Raw genomic sequence first — 17211 nt, 5'->3', positions numbered from 1 at the left:
CATCTTTATTAGCGACAAGTTTCACTGGCACCTTTAGAAATAGTGAAAAAAAAATTGCAAAGTAAAACCTCAATCTGAATACACAGCAAATTTAATTTCTCAGCTTCTGCACTTGAAGTTTTCCCTCACCAGCAGAAAAGTTAAAATAACCCCTCTAGGTATGCAGAAGATCTAATTAAATAAGCAGCCCATGATTCCAGTGAGGAAACAGAACTGAAGTGCCTCACAGAGTTAATGCAGTGGAGATGGTGGGACAGGGACTGAAAGGTGCTGCCATAAATCAGACATATTCTTACGTTGATTTTGTTCTGCAGAGGGGAAATTGGAAGTCAGCTGAGCAGTAAACACCGTGTGATCTCAGCACCAGTGGTTTTGCTGTGCCTGAAGCAAACTGTCAGTGTGTCCCTCGAGGCAGTGTCCAGCCAAGCACGAGGTCACGGTGTCCTTCCGACCCCTCCTTCCTCCTGATGCCAAGGAGCCCCTCTGTCCACCCACCCACCCACCCCCAGGCACTCCAAAGGTGGGATGGGGTCACTTTCCCCCAGAACACACAGCAGCAGCAGATCCCAAACCCTCTCCCAGCCCAGTCCTTCAAATATTGACACAAAACATGGCAGAGAACCTCGTGCACCTTTCCAAGGGATGTTTAATAGTTTTCCTTTTTAATACCAACGTTCCACACACCCAGCGGGGTCCGAGTGCCTCTCCAGCACCTGTGGGTCCCTAAGGCACTCAGGAGGGAGCTCCGTGGGAGAAATCCAGCGGGAATGTTTCCACCACGTGGCACCAGCAGTGAATTCTGCAGCAGCTCTGCCACAGGACTGCGCCCCTCTGATGTGTGTGAGGGCGAGTCCTGCACCAGCTCCCCGGGAATTTGGCAACTTTGCCATCACCAACTCACTCTTCTCACCCCCGGCTGGGGGAGGTCTCCGTGCTCCCACTGCTTTTGAGAATCAATGTTCAAATCTTAGTAATACAGCTTGGAAAACCTATGGATTGGCTTTCCTCTATCAACTCACCCCTTCCAAAGGCCCACGTGCCCTCCCTTGGGAAGCACCTCCAGCTCCAGCTGCAGGACTCAAGGCTCAGAGGATTGTGCGTTACTCCAGTCCTACCTTACAGCATTTTGCCGTCGAGAAAGTACCTCGATGGTAAATCAGACTGCCTTGAAACAGCGGAAATAAATTAAACAAATGTAATTTGCTTATAAAAATATTTTCTTATAAATCTTTAAAGCTTATAAAAGCCAGAAAATATATTTAAAAGAATCTCCGGAACATTTCATCCTTTGAGGCGTGGTTACAGCTCAGAAAGTGAGAAGAAGCAAAGCCCACAGACATCTCACACGGATCTTCCCACAAGGAATTCCGCAGTACCATGCTTAACCTCCAAGTCAGAATGCCTTGGGCATCCTCCCCTGGGTCAAGCTGCTCTGTCAGATCATTTCTGTGCGAAAATAAAAGCTGGCACTCAGCTGGCAACTCTGCTGCCTCTACGGCCAGGGCACGGGGAGCTTGCCCAGAGGAGCCCTCTGGAATCAGCGGCTCTGGAGTCAGGGGTAAGCACGGAGCACTGAGGTGCTGCTTCGGCCATTCCTTTCTGAACTGCCCCTGTGCTGTGGGGAATGCAGTGGTGCCCTGCCTCGGCCACACAGATGTCCCTGGCGTGGCCCAGAAACACCGACATTCCGGGGGCCTGATTATGGGATACGTCCTTGTGATAAAACCAAAACCACCTTGCTGGTCCGTCCAACGCCTAAGCGCGTCAGTTGCTCCTCTTGCACTTCCACGAAGACTGCCCTTCGTCCTGCAGCTTTTTGAATTTTGGTCCCAGGAAGAACCACCAGGCGAAGCCCAGGATGACGCAGACGACGGACTCCACGTAGTACCCGTCCAGGGTGGTCACGCAGGAGCCCCCAGCTGCTGTGCACAGCTGGAACACAGCACAGGTTCATGCACCGAGCACGCAGCACCCCGCTGCCCCCGCGCCCTGCCTGCCCCTGGCCTGACTGAAGACAGTCGTTTACTCTTTGTTGTTTCCTATGCTATCGGTCACAGGGGGCTTTTGAACTTATCAGCAGCGTGAAAAGTAACAAAGTACTAAACCTGCTCTAAACAGGTGGGAAATGGAGCACATCAGCCCAAAGGGCAAACTCCAGAAAACAGAAACTGCCCCACCGTCCCTGCTGGCCTGCAGGTGCAACCACTGCTCCCAGCCTCAGGGAGAAAGGTGATTTTTTTTCCTAGCCATCCATGTTGTGGGCTCCCCAGTCCTGGAAATGTCCCAGGCCAGGCTGGATGGGGCTTGGAGCAGCCTGGGGCAGTGGGAGGTGTCCCTGCCATGGCTGGGGTGGGACTGGATGGGAATTCCATTCCATGCTTCTGTGATTCTGTATTCTGTGATTCTGGGAGAAACATGCCCAGGATGGCTTTGAACTGGAAGACAAACCCCCAGCATTCACAGGGTGATTGCACAGCCCAGGATTGTCTCTGCTATTGTTTGGCTTTCAACACTGCTCTAATCCCAGGATTAACCACCTCTCTGAGCCGAGGCTCTGAGAGCATTCTCATTATTCTGAGACATGTCAAAATCAGATTAGGAATAAGAAGGGAGTGGTGGTGGTGGCGGAATGTCGGCAACCAGGAGGATGTGAGAAAAGATCAGAGGAGTGAGGTGAAGGAGGAAGGACTCTGAGACACAAGGAACCTAATTAGTGACAAGCTAATGAGTGAGAGGCTGGGAAAGCATCTGCTGCAGAAGCAGCTTCTCCTCTGCACCAGCAAAAACTGCAACTCCAATTCAGATAAGTCATGCTGGACTCCAGAATACTTTGATCATTTAGAGAACCTCCACGTCCTACAGCATCCTGGCATTCAGGAGTGCAATAAATCTCAGTCATGAGCATAGAAAAAAGCCCCCAAACATTTCCACTCTCCATGCATGTCAAATGTCTCATTTGCTGTGAGGAGGTGAATTTGAAATGTTGCTTTCCCAGCAGCTTTGTGTCCTGCTGTTTGATCTGTGCACAGCAAGTTCTTTGTTCTCTTCCCCAGGGTTCCCAGAACTGGGCAGGCGGCCAGTCCCACTTGATTTCATGGGGAAAGTGGACACCAAAATCAGAGAGCAGAGCAGCATCTTGGAGAAGGCATCAAGGCAGGCAGATAAGAAGCCTCCAGGGAGACAGAAGGAAGAAAAACCTACCACAGAAATGGAGGGCCCTGGGGAACAGAGAGCCTGCCAAGGACAGAGCCCCTGACTGCACAGCTCAAACCCATTCCTAGAGCCTCCTCACACGGCACGGAATGTGGCACCAGTCTGGCGCTTCTAGCCCAGCTCAGCACAGGAAGAAAGGGCTCACTCCCCTGCAGCTGCAAACCCTGGCTACGGGGCTGGTTATGCAGCGTGAAGGTGCTAACAGACTGGATTTTACCAGACAGGAAAATGAGCTCCATCGGTGGGAATTTTTAAGCACAAGCAATACACGGTGAAGGTTTTCAAAGGCGAAAAAAACACTGCAAGAAGGCATTTAAGTGAGACATTGATCAGAGACCCCCCAGCCCCCAGGCTCACCTCTGCGGCCGCTGCGGTGGCACAGGCGTGGCCCTGGGCGCCCGCACACTCCTTCACCGTGAGCGGGTCCACCAGCCACAGGGCCACCGTGGAGGGCCAGTTGCCGCCCAGGTTGGAGACGGTGTTGAGCAGGGTCATGTAGGTGCCCCCGATGAGCGGGTCGCTGACCTTGGCGTTGAAGGCCATGATGGCCACGTACATGCTGTACAGGGTGATCTGAGGGGACAAACACAGGCCACGGTGGCACACACGGCTGGAAGCCCCAGCACCAAAAGAGCTGCTGAGAGAGCCCCTGAACTCTGAGGGGAGGATGGCTCCTCCTGCAGCCTGTCCCTGTGCTAACACGGGAGCGGCCTTGCTGCCTGCCTCAAGTCGTGCTGCAGCAGACCCGGCCTCACGTGCCCCGGCATGACTCGGGTCATCAAACTGAAATACAATCAGGCAGCTGGAACTGCACCTACAAACAACGCTGCTGCGTTTCAAGGCACCTCTCGAGGCGCTGCACACGCTTCAGTTCTGATCCAAACACCAGGTGCTGGCTTCCCAAGTCTTTGGATCAGATCCATTATGATGTTCCTCCAACAATCAAGTTGGTTTTTTTTCCTAGGACCAGGGTCACGTAACTTTATTTATCTGCACAACCAGCGCGTTCATCAGCATGTCTATCAAGCTCAGACACGGTTCTGGGATTTCTCCAGCTCCTCTGTGCTTTTGAGCTTCTGGGTGTGGGGAAAGAGGAATCTGGGGAACTACGTCAGACATGGACAATTAAAAGTAGCTCCACAGATGATGTCCAAGGGAAAAGGGAGGAATAACACTGGCAAGAGTATTAGAAGTCAATCCTGCCACACAGCACAGGTCAGGCTGGGAGGGATTCCAGTGTGACCCAGGACACGACAGGGAACAGCAACTCCCCTCCCCACACAGTGAGCGTTACCTGGTGTAGAGCATAACTCAGCACCACCACAGCGTAGTAGTAGAGAGGAAATCCTCCTTCATGCTTTACTTTAGGAGCCCACCACACCAGGAAAGCGAATTCCAGGCCAAGCAGCAACCTGGAGGGATGAGAAAGATGATTTGTTATTCCAAGTAATTCTTCCCGTGTGTTTCCCCAACACAAAGCAACCTGAACAATCACAGAGAGTAGACTCAAAGAGTTTAGATCTGAATAGTTACACTTATCTCAGCATTAGCTATCAAATATTTGACAAGCAGTGACATTGTTAAGTAGGAGCAGGAGAGCACTGCTCTAACGCTGCTGTACCTGCACATCTTAAACACCTCATGCTCTGCTTCCACACAGTGACACTGCCTGAATCAGGCAGCTCAACTCACCGTGACAATCCTGACACACTTCTTTGCACCTGGAAATCAGAGTGTTACACACAGAACCCTGCCCGTGGTCTGAACACACAAACTGAGCACAGATGTTACTGGGGTTCGCTAAAATGAGGCTGTACCTGTAAGGCATTGCTTTGTAGAAGGTGTTCAGGGGCTGGGGGCCCGCTGTGTATTTGCTGATAACCAGGGGCAAGATGATCTGCAAAGGAACCATTGGAACTGCCAGCAGAGCCAGGTGCTCTTTGGGAACTCCCTCCTCCACCAGTTTGAGTCCTGTCACAGCATCTGCTGCTGAAAACCCAACCTGCAATGCCAAGGAGACAAAATAAGCTGAGGAGGACAGCGAGTTTGGCGAGAAATTCAATTCACCCCCTATCAAGTAAATTGAGAAATGCGATACAGGACAAGTCACTTCTGCCCCTGATTTGATCTCCAGATTCGTTCTACATGTTCTACACTTGCACACTCTCATTGTCATCAGAGCCAAAACCATTTCAAGAGCATTAAGTAGCACTGCCATTCATTCCTGTGCCTTCACTGCTCTTGGCATCCTCAATGTCCAGCTAGGAGCCATGGAAACCCAGCTTGGACAGAGCTGGGGATTTTGAGCTAAAAAAACCTAATTTTCTGTCCTTTTAACTGCAGGCTACACAGCCTGTTTAAAAATGTTTAAACTTTAATACCACGTTGCCACCAAACTCTTGTGTTAAATACTTGTGTTAAACACAAAAGCTCACACAAAGCTTTTTTGTAGCACGGTCCTGCTCAGCACAGAGACAAGCCATTCTGCTCAAATTTCATGTGAAAATTCACAACTGATGACAGCCAATAGCAGAACTAAGTCACAACGCTTCCAGACTGATGCCAGCACTTAACAAATCTTAAATGTATTTACTTACTTTTGAAGTGAGGATCAAGAGACAGAAAGTAAGAACTGCTGGCATCTTGATTATTGAGAACAGCAGCTTGTATGTGTCAGTGATGCCTTTTGTTTCTTCCTTTGCTGGTATTAGCTCCTGGTTTTCCTTTTTCAAAAAGGCAACCAATGTAGTGGTAACAAGGAAGACAGCTCCCCAGAAAAACAGGAAATCTGGAGGGGAAAATAAAAATGTCTTAGTAGCAGCCATGATTGACAGTTGCAGAATATAAACCTAATAATCACAGTGGAATAAAAACAGGCAGCAAAAGCAAACTGCAAGCACAGAGCTACCTAGAGTGAGTGACACAGTTCTGCCCTCCTCTGAAAGGAGGTGCTTGCTGGAGCTGAGGCAGGGAGCAGCAGCAAACCAGGTCACCTCCCTGCTGCTTGCTGGGTTATTGGAGGAGCAACAGAAGCAAAAGGGAACGTGTTGAAGGATCACACACACAGCCACTGCAGGGTGAAAAAGGAGGAAACAGGTAACAGGAAACAGGGAAGAACCTCCAGAGGCAGAACTCCTTCCCAGCTGCATTACCAGGCAGGCAGGGAACCACTCTGTGCCCCAGCTCTACCTCTCTATCTAAAATCCATCTCCCACTTGCAGGAAACACAGATTGAGGAGTGTGAAGAAGGCCTGAGGAAAGTTTTTACAGAGCTGTAAGGAGTCCTCAGATTTGTCTGGCTGAAGTGGAGACCTGCCAGCATTCAAGTGCTCTGTTTTAAGCAGATCAGTAGCTGCTAAATCGTGGACGTGGGGCAGTAAAAAACCACCAAGAGAGTCCTTTCTGATTTACTGAATGCTCAATTCAAGATAATCCTATCCTCTGCCTCGAGCACAGAGGCAGGAAAGAACTCAGCCATGTGCAGAGGGTAGGACAGGAGCAGCCTTTAATCCTCCTGCTCAGGAGCAGCTCCAGCAGCCTCTGGGAGACTGGAAGGAGCAGCGAGGGCTGGTGAAAGGGCAGAGACAGCACAAAGGTTCAGTCAGTTACTGCCTGCTCCTCGTGCACAGGAGGGGAGCAGGCTCAGCCAGCGTGGAGCAGAACGTGCAAGGACTGCTCGAGCTGTGTCCCACCATTCCCAGGGTAACAGAAAAAAGGCTTTTCACACCATTTCTGCGGCTTTTCCCTTTCCTAAAATAAACATGACCTCACAGGCAACACTGTCAGATTGCTCTCTCTTGGAAGAAAAAAGGTGCCCCAAACAGACATCCTCAAGGAAAGATGCATTTTCTGAGAGTCTCACAAATCACAGCCGCTGGCTACAAAGGACGTAGAGGAGCAGTTCTCTAATAATAACCCTGAGCATTGTCACTGCAGTGAGAGACACACAGTGCAAGGATGGGGATAGAAATAGCTCTGAGCATCATCACATGAGTGCTCCTGATCAGGCCAGCCCTGTCAGCTGCAGCACAGCACTGCAGGGGCTGCATCAGCCACAAAGCAAAGCAAGAAAAAAAGAAAAAATCCTCACCATATATATATAGAGTTGTTCAGACAAGAAAAATTGCGTTTTTTGAAGCTGTAGGCAGTTTATACAAAAATAAGGTACATTTCCTTTCAAATACAAAGAACATCACTAACAGGCTACAAGCAAAAGAACTTTGAAATTAGAGTTTACATAAAGGATTTCAAGCACAAACTTTCTGGTCCCACCACAGCCGCTACCCCCATCCCTATTTTGCTTCTGCAGCTACACTGCTAGTAAATAAAAAATAAACCACTGAGATGGGACAAAACAAGTTTCTGAACCAGATCAGGGCTGGAAAACAACCTTGAAGAAGGTACCCAGGTGGTACAGGTCCCAGGAGCTGTACCAGGTACCCAGGATCCCCCCAGGAGGAGGGGTGCCCCACAGTCCCTGGCACAGGTAAGTGGGGGTGGCCTGTAAGGGGCACATTTATCCTGTGCTCACTCTTTCCCTGTCCTTCACACTGGAACGGGAAAAACAGGCAGGAATCACAAAGCCAGGCAGGGAGCTTCCCCTGCTTTTAGAAAAACAAAAGTCACCTGAACAGCAAGTGCTAAATGAACCCCTGGGTGTGCCAGGACAACAGAAGGGTTTTTCCTGTCTCCTCCTCTGGCGCTTCAGCCTGACACAGCCCAACACAGCCTTTGGCTTGGTGAATTCCATGATGGTTTTACATTTGTCCACATTATTTCCTGAAGTTAATATGAACAATGAATGATGGTGCTTCTCAACAACTCAGAGTTGACTTAGGATCACAGAATCTCTTGAGCTGAGACAGACCTACAGGGATCACCCCAAATCCTGGCCCAGCACAAGACGGGAATGTTGTCCAAACTCTCCTGGAGCTGTGGCATCCTCGGGGCTGTGCCCATTCCCTGGGGAGCCTGGGCAGTGCCCAGCACCCTTTGGGGGAACAACCTTTCCCTGATCTCCACCTAAACCCCCCCTGGCACAGCTCCAGCCATTCCCTCAGGGTGCTGCCCCTCTGGACCACCGAGTGTTGACTTGTTCTTTCCCTGGCACTGGGCTCAGCCTATGACAAAAGTGCTCAGAGATCTGAGCTGGCAGAAAACAATCACCTTTTGTGACGTTTTGTGCTGCTTTACCTGCCCAAACCTGCTCATCACGAGCCCCTGTGCTCCTTGGTGAGCTGGTTACTCCTGCTGCTCTCAGCTGCTCCAGGGAAACACCAAACTGTGCCATCACACGACCGGGGAACAGAAATTTCTTACAGTTTTACCACCTGAAAGACCTTATCCTGCAACTAGAGCATCAGTTACTTGCTGTTCTTGCTCCACCCACACCAATACTCCAGGGCAGGTTTAGGAGGTTGCATTGGCACTGTTTGGGTTTGGGGGATAATATCTTTTAAAAACAGCACTCCTGTAATAGTAACAAATCCATTTATGCAAACAGCCCTGAGAGGAAAAACCCCAAACAACCAAAACCCTGGGCAGTGAGGGAAGCACAGCCAAGCCAAGCTCTCTGAACACCAGTGCCTGCAAGTTGCATCAGCAGCAAAGACGTCAGTGTGCACTGCAGTGAGAGGGAAGGGACACGCCAGACCAGGAGCTGCACAGCGCCAGGGAAAGCCAGGAACCAGCTGGAACACTGGGAGGGCCACGCTGAGCTCCTTGACATGGGCCAGACACGAGGGAGCAAAGAGGAGCACGAGTTAGCAGTGCTGAGAGCTGCAGAGGCCAGGCAAGCACAGCGGTCTTGGAAACTGCTGCCCTGATTCATCCCTGAGGAAGGGGCAGGACAGAAAGCAAAACTCTCCTTCACACAATTCCAGCCTGTTTTGGCATACCTGACCTCTGAGATGGCACAGGCAAGGCAACCAGTGTGAGAGGGGCACAAGAGACTGAGAGCAGGAGGATCTGCTCTCCACTGCCGGGGTCACCCTAAGACTGCAGCCAGGATTTCCTGTCCTCCCTCAAACTTGCAACCAAACCAGGTGCACTTGAAGCATCTCCTGGGTAACATTCCTAACATCAACCACCACACAGAACCCTTCTGAGAAAAATCCCAAACCCCAGCAAACGGAAACATCCCTCCACTAACAGCTAGTTATACTTACCACACTCCATTTAATTTGCTGAGGAGAAAAAGCAATTCCCCCTTAATTTACTAAAATAAGGCCTTCCTTCAGAAACTGGCTACATGGTCAACCCTGAACACCTTCATTTCTATTTTGTGAAAAATATCGTATTGGAAGCACCTTTTTCTTAATTCCCCTGTACCTTCTTCCCAAACAGGGACTTTGGCTTGCTCTTTTTTAAAGAGTAATCTAGTCCATGGCCATTAACTAGGAGGTGAAAAAAAAAGACTTCCTCCGAAGTGAGGAACTTAGATCAGCCGAGATAATGACAAGGCAGGTTTCCCACACACTTCAGCCCAGGAAAATCTGAAGTCCAGGGCATGTAGCAGTGGGCTGTGCCAGCCTCCAAGCAGGCTGTGCTTTCCCACGGGGCAAGGGACAAACCAAACCTGTTTGGTTCCCAGTGTCAAACCACAGAGGGGTCCAGGCTCAGGGAAGACGCATCCTGAGGAAGATATAACCATTATTATTAGGGAAAAATCCTTCCCTGGGAGGGTGGGCAGGCCCCGGCACAGGGCGCCCAGGGAAGCTGTGGCTGCCCCTGGATCCCTGGCAGTGCCCCAGGCCAGGCTGGACAGGGCTTGGAGCAGCCTGGGACAGTGGGAGGTGTCCCTGCGCAGGGAATCCCTGAAGTCCCTTCCAAACCAAGGCGTTCCCCGGCTCCATCCCAGCACACCGCGGCTGCAGCGCCGTACCTGAGAGGGTGACGATGCCCCGGGGCTGCGGCTCGAACCGCAGGTACTTGTTGCAGAAGGAGGCGGACTCGAGGGCCAGGAACAGGACGTTTCCCAGGAAATAGCCGGCCGTCTGCCCCACGGAGTTGCAGGTGGAGGCGTAGCCCACGTTCTCCCGGGACAGCATGGTGAGCGCCCAGCCGTCCACCGCGATGTCCTGCGTGGCGGCCAGGAACTCGAAGAGGAAGAAGGTGACGGTGAGGGCCGCCACGTCGGGGCCGCGGCCGTGGCCGTCGCCCAGCAGCGCGTCCACCTGCGTGGACATGTAGATCATGAAGATCCCCAGCACGTACTGCGTGGGCACCAGCCACGACTTGCGGCGCCCGAAGCCCCGCAGGTACACGGCGTCCACCAAGGGCGCCCACAGCAGCTTCAGGCTGAAGGGCCAGAACACGAAGCTGAAGAAGGCCTGGTCGGTGTAGCTGGCGCTCTTGCTCTGCAGGATGAGCGGCACGCTGCCCGCCAGCCCCAGCGGGATGCCCTGCAGCACGTACAGCACCAGCAGCAGCAGGATGCTGCCCAGCTCCGCGCGGTACCCCCGCGCCCGCGCCGGCAGCAGCGCCTCGGTGTCCCCGGGCAGCCCGTCGCGGGGCGGCTCGCCCGTCAGGTCCAGGCTTTGCCGGCGGGTGCCGGCGCGGCGCTGCCGCCAGCCCTCCTCGGCGGCGATGGCGGGCGCCATGTCCCGCAGCGGCAGCGGCCCCGGCGCGGGCGGGAACGGCCCGGGAGCGGCCCCGGCGCCGCCGCGCTGAGGGAACCGCCCCGCCCCCGCGCGCGCCAGGCGTGGCCGCGCCTCACTGGTGCGCTGCCGGTGACGTCACGCGTAGCACCGCCCCCTTGACCCTGATTGACGGGCCCGGGGCAGAGGGACCGGAACCGGGAACAGGAACCGGGATCGGATGCGGATCGGGATCGCTGGAGCTTCTCCGTGCCCAGGAAAGGCTGAGCGAGCTGGGACTGCTCAGCCTGCAGAGGAGCCCCAGCTGAGAGGGGCCCTCAGCCCCGTGTGTCCCTGTCTGCTCCGGGGGCCCAGCAATGGCACCAGAGCCACGGGCAGGGACTGAGCCCAGGAAGTTCCACGTGGACAGGAGGAAGAGCTTCCCTGTGAGCACTGGCACAGACCCCAGAGCGGGTGTGCGGTCTCCTCACTGGGGACATTGCAGACCTATCAGGACACGATCCTGTGCCATGTGCTCTGAGATGACCCTGCTCGAATGCCAATGTAAACAGACCTGTAAAAGAATGACACGTGCCAAAAAAACCAACCAAACAAACAAACAAAAAAAACAGAGCAGAAACCCCGATTTTGAACAAAACCTGTACGTTTCTATCAGCCTCAGGACTATTTGGAATCTGACAGCAGAAGCAGGCGCTGATGTGTGATTTCATCTCAGCCAGAATTCCTTCATTCAGCCCTTCCTTCATTCCCTGCATTTGGACTGACGTTCGGGGAAAGGCCCCCAGACCGCCCCGGGACCGCTCCAGGAGAGCTCGGCGGACGCAGTTCACGTTCTCCGGTGTCCGCTGGGGAATTCCCCGAGCAGGCACAGCCGGTTCAGCGTCCAAGGCCAGGCTGGACGGGGCTTGGAGCAGCCTGGCCGATGGCAGGGGGTGGGCCGGGATGGGCTTTAAGTCCCTCCCGACCCGAACCAGCCAGTGATCTCACGACACCGTAGGATGCTGACGCACAAAACCCCACTCGCTGCAGAGCTCCGACTGCTTCCACCCTGCTAACAGAGCCAAACCCCTCCGGGGTGCCGGTGCTCACCGGCCGTGTCCCCGCATCCCCGTCCCGCCCCTGACCCCGCCGCTCCTCCCCTTCCGCCGGAGCGGCCGTGCGGGCTCCTCCTCCCGCGGGCGGCATTAGCTCATCGGCCGCGGCTCCTCGCGGCCCTTTCTTCGCGCTGCCCGCCGCCCCCATGGCCCTGTGCAACGGGGACACCAAGGTCAGTGCTGCGGCCGCGGGGCCGGGGCTGCGGCCCGCTCCGCTCCGGCCCGGCCCGGTGCCGCCCGCCCGGGCACATGGCGGGGCCCCGCGGCCCGGGAGGGGAACGGCTCAGCGGGGAGAGCGGGGGCCGCCCGCGCCGCAGCCTCAGCCGCAGCGCTGGCCGCTAATTCATTAATTACCTGGTGAATTCCCCGAGCGGGGCTGTTCGGCGGCCGTGTCCCCGCTCCGGGGGGCTCGGTTCGTTGGCGGCACGGGCAGAGCCCCCGGCCCTGGCTGCCCCCGCATCGCCCCGTGCTCCCTGCAGCGTGTCCGGGGCTGGGACATCGGGGCACGGAGCGACTCGTGCGACTGGCAACTCACGGCTCTGTCTGATAGCGATAACTTCTCAGCGAGCCCTGCGAGCTGCCTCGAGCTGCTGCTGTAGCAGGAGGAAAGACTTGTTCGGGTTTCTTTATCTAGTTTGCGAAAAAAGCCGTGACTCTGGGGGTGGTTTCAGTGCCCGGTTTTTGAGTGCTCACTTGGTCCCTGTGGAAGTTTGGTGACATGCTTTCCCTTGGCTGCCTTCACACCCTCCTCTCCCGGCTGGGGCTGCTCCTCTCCTCCCGTGTTCTCGGCTCTTTATCTAGTTTACAAGAAGCTGTGCCTCCGGGGGTGTTTCTGAGTGCCCGGTTCGTCCCCGTGTATAAGTTTTCTGGCACGTTTTTCCCCGGCCGTGCTCGCAGCCTCCTTTCCTGCCCTCGGGGGCTGCAGTTGTCCCCGGCAGTGCTGGCGGTGGGATGTGGAGCTCCTGCACCGGTGAGCGCAGTTTCTGCAGGCACCGGGTCCCCGCAGCCCAGGGACACCTGTGTGACACTCCTGCCTGGTAGAGTTTGCCTGACACAATGATCTGGGGGGCTCCTGTGTCTGTCTTGGGGATGGCCTGGGTTTGAGGGAGCTGCTCCCCTGTTATACTTCGAAATATGGGTGAGCCTTCTTAGACCTGCTTAATTTTAATACCACAGGGAAACAGTTAAACTCTTGTAAAACCTGTGCTGGCTTGAAAGTGCAAGATCAAGGCTCCTGGTTTAGGTTTCTCCTAGCTAACCAGTGTGGGTGAAAGCTCAGGGCTGAGGGCTCGGGCAGAGGAGCTGCTGCTACTTCCCAGTGCTCCAGGATGGGACTGGTCTGTACGGAAATGCGGTTTATAAATTGTATTAATGACCAACCTGCGAGCATGTGGGTGTGCGAAATGCTGAAAAATCCCCTGATTCTGTGTAAGTGGGCTGTTAGGAGCTTGCACACTCAGTTTAAGACACTAGGCAGGGATGTGAGGAACAGGATTTGTGGTGTCCTTGGCTGGCAGCCCAAGCCTGGTTCCAGATCTCCTACCTCAGCTCACTAGGGAATTGGGAATTATTTGGTTTTGGCACCAGAAGAGCAGCGGTGATGGAAGGTTTTTGCCCTCCGGTGTTGCTGTGGTGGGGTGGGGCTGACCTCAGCGTGGCAGCACAGCTGGGTGACCACACGGCTCAGGTGGCACCTTGGTGCCCTGCCTAGGGTCCGTGGTGTTCAGGGTGGCTTGTGATTTGGATTAGCTGAGTAGAGGCTTGCTTCTCTCTGTGTGCACAAGTTTTCAGTCCTGTTTTTCAGTCCTGCTCGGGGGACAGCAGCGTGGTGCCTTGGCCCCAGTGCCCGCACTGCCTGGGACAGGTGTCAGAGCAGCTTCCATAGGAGGTCTCAAGACCAGCGAGTTCTGCAGATTTTTGTGCGAACAGACCAGAAGACAAGGAGCTCTAGTTCTAGCTGTAGTGAGGGGAGGAAGAGCTTTCCTCAGAGGCTGTCCCCAGCAGGAGGAGGTGCTGGCTCCATAAGCCCTGTCCATCCCTGCAGGAGCTGGGCTGTCTGGTGTCCTGGTAATCTCTCTGCTGGCACGCCCGTGGTGTACAGAGCTCAGCTGCCCTGCTGGCTGCGCAGGAGCAGCATCTGTTCCCTTTTGGATTTCATCAGATGAGGTTCCCCGTGGTAAATTTGGGTTTAAAACCCCCTAGCCTTGGAGCTGTGCCTTTCATTAAGTAAAGCCAGATCCTGTGATGACTTTTCTGCCTTTTTTCCCTTCCTCTTTTTGCCCGTGATTTACGGTGGTGTATGCTGGGCACTCTTAGTCCTGAACCCCTTACAGTTCTACTTGTCTGCTTAGTCCAGAGGAGCGTGAATTGCTGCCCTGCTTCTGCTGGGGTCTGAGGGAGGTGCGTGTTCAGGACACAGACCTACGTGTGCTGCTTTAACCCTGCTTCCCGAGCTGCTCCTGATGTAACTTTGGGCTCTTTCTGTTTTCACACTCCTGTCTCCCCACAGCTCTTGCTGATGCCATTAACCACACCCACCTGCCCAAAACATCCCGGCTAGAGCAGAAAACCAGATTTATTTATTATCTACAGATGTAGAGGCTGGGCTATCAGTCCAGCTGAGCTGACACCAACAAGAACTTGTGTTTAGTCTTTTTTCATGAGAGGGCTGCAGAGCCCTGTCCCTAAATGACACATCCTACTGCTCTGAAGGAATTAAAGGCTTGAAATAAAAAAGTAGCGCTGCAAGGAATAGTGATTTCCCCAGGATGGGCTCGGGAAAGAATGAGGATGTTGTTCTGTCTCTCAAGAGCTGCTAATTTAGAAATTGCTGGGTGAAAATGCCCAGAATCACTCTAAAAGTGATTTCCTCCCATGCCCTGGGAGGGAGGGCAGTCCTGGTGACTCTGCCTCTCTGGGGGTGTGAAGGGGTCTCTGCTGCTGGAGTCTGCTCTCTTCCAGCATGTGCACTTTTTGTTGTGTAAACCAGCACTAAAAGTCATTAACAGCTCCCCATCGGGCAGCTTGGCTGCCAGCTGAAGGACAAAAATTAAATACCTGATTTTAACCTGGATTTAGGCTTTTGGGGGATTTAGCACTGGTTTTTTTATCTCCCACTTGTGTCCTTTAATTAAGATAAAATCTCTTCCAGCTGGTGTGAGCTTTGGCCGTTGCCAGTGTGTTTGTTGGGAGGTTGTGTCCCAGCAGGGTGATGCTCTCCAGAATCACCTGTGGCCAGTCTGGGGTGAATTCCTGCCCCAGGTGGAATTCCTGCCCCAGTTTGAGCAGCAGTGATGGGAACACAGGCGAGACCTGGGTCGGAGGTTCTGCTGCCTGATCCAAACTGAGCAGAACAACTCCAATCTGCCACCACTAAAACCTGAAATGGAGCTCCAAGATGTTTGGAGGCAGCGTTTGCCAAAGTAAAACCCTTCCCAGTTTGTCCTTTGCCAGGGAAACGGGAAGCTTTAAGTTAGGGGAAGAACTCCTTAGGAGAAGTAAATTCTTTAGGCAGCAAGTTTTTGGTGTTAAAGCATGGCTGTTGATTCTTCCTTGGAGATGCTCTGATAAGGACACTTCCATGGAATAGCTGCCTCTTCTCACCATGTTTTTTAGAGAAGAAACTTGGCCTCGTGTTTTTTAGCACTCTTTCAGATTTAGCCAAACTTGGCCAAGCAGTTCGGGTGTGAGGGGCTCGGAGGGAACCAGTGCTTTGTTCTGATGTGCAGTCTGCTCAAATGCTGCCCTCAAAATGTGTTGGGTGGTTTTTTTTTTTTAATAATTTAGCAGCGACATTTGTTCTCAATTTCCCCTTTTTTATTCTCTCCAGGAGGTAATGTCAAGTGAAGTTCAGCATATGAGGCAGCATCACAGGGGGAAAAACATTTTTTGTTTCATTTTGTGCTGCTTTGCCTGAGAAGGAGGCTGAGGCTCTCAGTTCTCATGGGCTGTGCTGGGGTTCACGTGGAACTGGAAAAATGGAAAAAGATGGAGAGGCTGCAGATGGTGATCAGGGCATATGAGCTCCTGCTTGTGGAAAGCTCTGCCTTCATTAGCTCATTAGCATTTTTCTTCCCTAATTTGTGCCCTGTTTGTTTTGGGGGATGGTGTGTCTGCTTGGGGTGGCTCTTCTGTGCTGGTGTCCAGCGCCTTTATCTTGCCAGTGCCTCAACTGGTCCTTATAATCTTCAAGATCGTTTTGTTCATTTTGTAATTTCTTGGCTGGTCTTTATCATTTTTACCATAAATTAGCATAGCTAATTAGCAAAGCCTGGCACATGTTAGTTGTTAAAGAGATGTGGCTTAGTCAGTGGGCTGTCAGTGTAAAGCCAGAGGAGGTTTAGAGGCAGAATTTCCTGACGGGAAGGTTTGGAGAGCATCAGAGGGGGCTGTGGTGGAGTCACCATCCCTGACAGGGTTCTGAAAATGTGCAGGGGCAACACTTGAGGGCACGGGTCAGTGGTGACCACGGTGGTGGCTTGGGTGGACACCTGGGCTGCGACCACTCACGGAGGCGTTTTCCAGCCTCGTGTCTTGGCGACTCCATGGGATCGCTGCTGTGGGTGGCGGTGACTCCATGGGATCGCTGCTGTGGGTGGCAGTGACTCCATGGGATCGCTGCTGTGGGTGTCACTGACTCCATGGGATCGCTGCTGTGGGTGGCAGTGACTCCATGGGATCGCTGATGTGGGTGGCGGTGACTCCATGGGATCGCTGCTGTGGGTGTCAGTGACTCCATGGGATCGCTGCTGTGGGTGTCAGTGACTCCATGGGATCGCTGATGTGGGTGATGGTGACTCCATGGGATCGCTGCTGTGGGTGGCAGTGACTCCATGGGATCGCTGCTGTGGGTGGCGGTGACTCCATGGGATCGCTGCTGTGGGTGGCGGTGACTCCATGGGATCGCTGCTGTGGGTGGCAGTGACTCCATGGGATCGCTGCTGTGGGTGGCGGTGACTCCATGGGATCGCTGATGTGGGTGGCAGTGACTCCATGGGATCGCTGCTGTGGGTGGCAGTGACTCCATGGGATCGCTGATGTGGGTGTCAGTGACTCCATGGGATCGCTGCTGTGGGTGGCAGTGACTCCATGGGATCGCTGCTGTGGGTGGCAGTGACTCCATGGGATCGCTGCTGTGGGTGGCAGTGACTCCATGGGATCGCTGCTGTGGGTGGCAGTGACTCCATGGGATCGCTGCTGTGGGTGGCAGTGACTCCATGGGATCGCTGCTGTGGGTGGCAGTGACTCCGTGGGATCGCTGATGTGGGTGGCAGTGACTCCATGGGATCGCTGCTGTGGGTGCTGGT

The 17211-nt window shown here is 53.7% G+C and overlaps 2 protein-coding genes across 3 annotated transcripts in view; one reads left to right on the top strand and one right to left on the bottom strand.

Moving 5' to 3' along the window:
- Positions 1 to 622: 622 nt before the first annotated feature.
- SLC33A1 (solute carrier family 33 member 1) lies at positions 623 to 10814 on the bottom strand. Its single transcript, XM_040074645.1, has 6 exons — positions 10097 to 10814; positions 5811 to 6001; positions 5031 to 5215; positions 4508 to 4625; positions 3571 to 3786; positions 623 to 1932 (listed from the first exon to the last, which is right to left on the bottom strand). Exons 1-6 carry the CDS (start codon positions 10812 to 10814, stop codon positions 1765 to 1767), a joined length of 1596 nt encoding a protein of 531 aa, XP_039930579.1. The 3' UTR covers positions 623 to 1764.
- A 1152-nt stretch (positions 10815 to 11966) lies between these two features.
- The window catches only part of GMPS (guanine monophosphate synthase), a 29455-nt gene continuing 24210 nt past the window's right edge, over positions 11967 to 17211 (top strand). For both annotated transcript variants that reach the window (XM_058421960.1, XM_040074335.2), the window contains exon 1: positions 11967 to 12078. In XM_058421960.1, coding sequence (XP_058277943.1) covers positions 12052 to 12078 — 27 coding nt within the window. In that variant the 5' untranslated portion in view covers positions 11967 to 12051. The remainder of the gene's footprint in view (positions 12079 to 17211) is intronic.

Source organism: Hirundo rustica, chromosome 10 (genome assembly GCF_015227805.2).
Source record: "Hirundo rustica isolate bHirRus1 chromosome 10, bHirRus1.pri.v3, whole genome shotgun sequence".
Taxonomy (NCBI): domain Eukaryota; kingdom Metazoa; phylum Chordata; class Aves; order Passeriformes; family Hirundinidae; genus Hirundo; species Hirundo rustica.
The sequence above is the reverse complement of the archived record's forward strand: the minus strand, read 5'-3'. Positions and strand labels throughout refer to the sequence as shown.

Bases quoted from the DNA above. Each gene is read 5' to 3' on its own strand.
- SLC33A1 (XM_040074645.1), bottom strand. From the start codon at position 10,814: ATGGCGCCCGCCATCGCCGCCGAGGAGGGCTGGCGGCAGCGCCGCGCC. The intron at 6,002-10,096 runs GTACGGCGCTGC...TTTCCCCTCCAG, and splicing joins GGGCATCGTCACCCTCTCAG to ATTTCCTGTTTTTCTGGGGA. The intron at 1,933-3,570 runs GTGAGCCTGGGG...GCTGTGTTCCAG, and splicing joins CCACCGCAGCGGCCGCAGAG to CTGTGCACAGCAGCTGGGGG.